This window comes from Cyprinodon variegatus, unplaced genomic scaffold (genome assembly GCF_000732505.1).
Source record: "Cyprinodon variegatus isolate N-32 unplaced genomic scaffold, C_variegatus-1.0 Scaffold54, whole genome shotgun sequence".
In the NCBI taxonomy this organism is placed as follows: Eukaryota; Metazoa; Chordata; class Actinopteri; order Cyprinodontiformes; family Cyprinodontidae; genus Cyprinodon; species Cyprinodon variegatus.
Genome location: NW_015150507.1, coordinates 608,159 through 612,737, shown reverse-complemented (window position 1 = coordinate 612,737; position 4,579 = coordinate 608,159). Strand labels below are relative to the sequence as shown.

Genomic DNA, 4,579 nt, shown 5'->3' with positions numbered 1-4,579 from the left:
ACGCAGCTAATGGAAGAGGACTGTACTCCAGAGTGTTGTTCAGTATGGGGGTGAGTAGAAAATGAAGGCTAATCATGTTTTGGGTGTACTATTCCTTTAATGATTTATTCAAACAGAATGGCTGCACGTGGAGCGTAATAATCAGAAAAAACACAGTAATTTCTAGTATTATTTGACTTTGGCTGGTCAAGTGGTGAATGTTTATTTAATCCACTTGGTAAATGACTGCTTCACCCTCCATCCCACATTTCCTTTAACACTTTTCAAGATGTCACTTTCAATTTTTTTTTTTTTTTTTTTTAAGTATAGCCTCTTTATTTTTTTCTCTATGTTTTAAGAAGTATTTGTGGGGTTAATTAATTTAGATGAATCTGTTTAAACCATTTATCTATCACCAACCCCTTATTTTTAAAAGTCTAATTTTCTTTTTAAATTTAGACCTTTAGATTTGTGTAGTTGGTCTGTTTTGTTATTTAAAGAAAGGTGGAAGAAGGGACTGTGCTGAGATGTGTACAAAGCTGAACTTTTTTTTTCTACGTACAAGAAAGCTGTTCAAAGTGAGTGGAAACATGGATGAATCTAAATACAGGACAGCCTGTAAGAAAATCTGTCAGAGGCTGTAAACTGCCTCAGACCGTTGAAGTTCACCTTCTTACAGTATTTAATTACCATGCAGCCTGAATTGAGAAGGCTTCATGTATTATTATTATTTACTATATTATTGAATAAAGACATTGTCAGGATAAGACCCTGATAAACGCCTCAACACGAGGGAAACTGGCTTTAGAGTAAATAAAATGCCAGTATTTTTAAACTTTTTTTTCAGTTTATAATATATGCAGTCAGAAACCCTCTTAAACAATTCTTTACCATAGCAGAAATGACAGCATTTATATATTCTAATTTTCAGCTTTTCTGTAAGGCCTCCACAGTTAAACTGTGATGGAGAAGTTGTAACTGCTTGCTCAGCTTTGCTGATGATGTTTTTAATGTTTGCTTCATGTGTTTATAGTGAACATTTAGGCCGATTTTTCTGCTTGGTTTGCTGCAGGCAAAGCTACTGGCTCTGCAGAGAGAGATTGATGAGCTGTCCCAGCCCACACACCCAGCCAACCCTTTGGTTAGTATTTCCTCCCTCTAAATGTAGATAAGTAAGCCTAGTTTTTAGATTGAATCTCTACTTTTATATCCAAAGTACGGTAACTGATGTCTTTAATTATGATCTTGTTTAAACCAGAAAAGAGAGACGATTAGGAATAACAGGCCCACAGAAACAAAAATGGAGGAGGAGACCTGTGAGATAATGAAGAAGGAAAAAAAACATAAGAAGGAAAAGATGGCTCCACCTGAAGTCCAAAACAGTGGGGCTGAGGACGAGAGCCAAGCTAAGATGAAGAAAAAAAAGAGACGGAGACAGGCCAAAATGGTGGTAAAAGAAGAGCAACAGGAAACTGAGCAGGAGGAAAAGAAAAAGACTAAAAGGAAGAAACATGATGGTATTAACATCAGCGCTGTAGAGGTTGAGACAAAAAAGAAACTGTTAGAACAAGATGTGAATCAAGCTGAAACGGTTACTTTAAAGGTTGAAAAATTAGAAAAGAAGAAAAGGAAAGAGAAGAAGATAAAAGATAAGTCTTTACACATCGAACCTGTTCATACAAAGAAAGGAAACAAAGAAATGCAGATTGGAGATGAGAATCCTCCCAAGAAACCCAAGAAAAAAAAAGATAACATTGTGTTTTCAAGCGAAGCAGCAACTAAAGAGATAGTTAAAGACAAGAAAAAGAAGAAGAAATTAGAAATTGCTGATGCCTTTGTTGAAACAAAAGCAAAAAAAAAATCAAAACTTGTAGAAAATGGGAATCATGTAGAACAAGAAACTGGGGTTAAGGAGGTAAAATTAAAAAAGAAAAAAAAGCGTAAAACCGAGGGGTTTGAAGGCGAACTTGAAGAAACTGAAATTCAAAGAAAGAAGAAAAGAAAAATTGAGGATCCAAAATCCTCAAAAAAGATAAAGGAGACGTTCATAAACAGTGAGATGGTTGCAGAGGAGGAAGAAACTAAGGCAAAGGCCAAAAAGAAAAAAAAATCCATAGAGGATGATGGGATGGCACAATCAGAGGAGACAAAAACAAAGAAGAGAGGGAAAAAAATAAAAGTAGAGGAGGAAGAGTTGGACCAGCACATCACTCTGACTGCCGATCCACCGAAGAAGAAATCTAAGAAAACAGCTAAAGGGAATCTGGACATTAATACAGAGGCCAAGGCTGGAGAGAAAAAGAAGAAAAAGGTAAAAAAGGAGAAGGAAGATTCACAGGTGAGCCTAGTTAAGAAATTTTTGATAGCCTCTTTTTAAATTTGTGGAATGGTCTGGAACTAGTCTGCGTTTGTTGTTTCAGGAGTTTCCTCAAGTTGATGTAGTTTTCCTATCAGCAAAGAGTGGAAACAAAGACGAGGTTGTCGTTAATCAGGTAAAAACAGCTCTGTCTTTTAGTTGAAACTAGCCAAAACCTGGATGGAAATATTCCTCAAAAAATATTTCAAAAAGAACACTTTTTGATTTGCAAAATGGTGACTTATTTTATAAGAAAAAAAGAAGTTTCTTAGTGTTTTTAAAATGTTCTAAAAGTGTTAGTATGTCACCAGTTATTGGCCGTTAAATCTTTTTCACCTGGCAACTCTTGGGTCTATAAGTGAAATAAACTTTGTCCAAATTAATGAGATTTTTCATACATCAGATTTTCTCAAATCCCAACTAATGATCAGTCATCTCATTCAAACCTATATACATATTACCATAGGCTGTCATCTGAAATATAAAAATGACTAAATTTGTTGACAGATTTTAACTTTACAGTAAACATGTTTCTATAAACTAGAATAGATTTGAAGCAGAGTCTAATATATAGTCGGGTAAACATGTGGAATATTTCCATTGACTGTCCATTATATTACCAGAGTAGATATAACCAGCATTGAGATCTGCTGTATTTTCAGTGTCCCCTCTATTTGTTAGAGCTGTTTATTTTATTGCTGATGGTTTTGTCCCAGGAGAGAAGAAAAGCTCTTCAAATGGAGATCGACGAGGCTTCCCAGCCTGACAAACATACAGTCAGTATCTTTTTTTTATTTTTTACATATCTTAGAAGGGGAACGCATTTTTCTAGTGATTACAGATGACATTGCATTCTTCTTATCTACTAAATCAGAAGCAGGCTTCTGAAACTCACCTTTCCTCCCCTTGTCTCTTTAGGGTCTGGGCCAGTGGAGTACGGCTCAGTTCGACAGCTCCCAACAGCAGCAGAAGTTCCTGCGGTTGATGGGTGGCTTTAAAAAGGACTCCCAACCAGCAGGGACGACCAGCAGAGGAGCCAACATGGCACTAGGAAAGGATGCACAGCAGCAGCTGCAGCAAGGGCTTCTGGGAGAGTTTGAGCGAGCCCAATCACGGAGAATGGACTTCAATAACAGGGGGGCTGGGCTTGGGTTCACAGCGCCGTCCAATAAGAAGTTCAGTATCGATATCAATGCATCTCGATCTATCCGCTTTGATTCCTAACCTGGGTGAATTTTTTTTTACCTCCACAATGGTGAGTTTTAACTCACCAGCAGGATGTCGGTTATAACTGATCTAAGTGTAAAATAAGTGAATGAGTCTGGAAAAAATGTCACTTTTGAGTGGCAACCTTGTGGAGAGAAACATTTTGAAAGTTTCTTTGAATTTTTTTTTTTTTTAAATAAATGCCTAAAAACAACCCTAATGTTGCTTCATCCGGTTTGACATTTTTTTTTTTAAATGCCTTAAGAAATAAAATGTAGAAGTTAAGTACTGAAGGGTTTGAAAGCATATCAGCATTGGAGAGATCTGGACACAGAAAAAATAGGTTAACAAAAAAGACTGAAGACATTGCTTAGATAGTCATTTATTTTGAGTTATGCAGTTATAGTCAAGGAAAGTAAGAACAGCAGAAAAAACCTCTTGTTCCTCATGAATCATGAACATTCAGCTGGAATATTGCACTGAAATCATTGTGCCTCAGTATTCCAAACATAACTTGGTTAAAGTCTGACTAATTCTGGCTTTCCAGTTAAACACCAACATAAACATGCCATGCTACAGCTTAACTCAATATAATGCAGTTTGGACAGATAAGAGTTTCTTCAAGATTTTTTTTACTGCTAGATTAGCCAAAGGACCTATAAAACAAGAATTACTAATCATTTTGAGTGCTTTAGTCATGAAAGTCTGTAATATATGGAGTTTTTTAGACTGATTTGTTTATTTTTTTGCAAATGCATAGAAGTTCCTGAAAATACAGTTTTTTACTCTTTAGTGGGATTTAATGGAGTATTTAAAAACCGTGAGTATCTAAGGAATAACATTTATTATAACCCCATAATGTAAGCTATCAAAAAGGGCCCATTTAGGGGAAAAAACCCTGAAAACTTTATTTTGCTTCAAGTGATTGTATTTCTGTAAATCTTCACACTGCATGAATTTCACTTTAGGGTAGTCAACTTTCAAACTTAAATTTTAGGACACCAAGTGTCTCTGAGCAGGACTGTTAGCCTGACTCTC

At 36.0% G+C, this 4,579-nt stretch overlaps 1 protein-coding gene across 1 annotated transcript in view; it reads left to right on the top strand.

The window, feature by feature from the left end:
* knop1 (lysine-rich nucleolar protein 1) overlaps positions 1-4,112 on the top strand; it is a 6,190-nt gene extending 2,078 nt beyond the window's left edge. The window contains exons 3-7 of the mRNA XM_015371178.1: positions 1,052-1,120; positions 1,238-2,317; positions 2,400-2,471; positions 3,052-3,111; positions 3,254-4,112. Of these exons, the coding sequence (XP_015226664.1) occupies positions 1,052-1,120; positions 1,238-2,317; positions 2,400-2,471; positions 3,052-3,111; positions 3,254-3,559 (1,587 nt within the window). The 3' untranslated portion in view covers positions 3,560-4,112. The remainder of the gene's footprint in view (positions 1-1,051; positions 1,121-1,237; positions 2,318-2,399; positions 2,472-3,051; positions 3,112-3,253) is intronic.
* Positions 4,113-4,579: the final 467 nt, after the last annotated feature.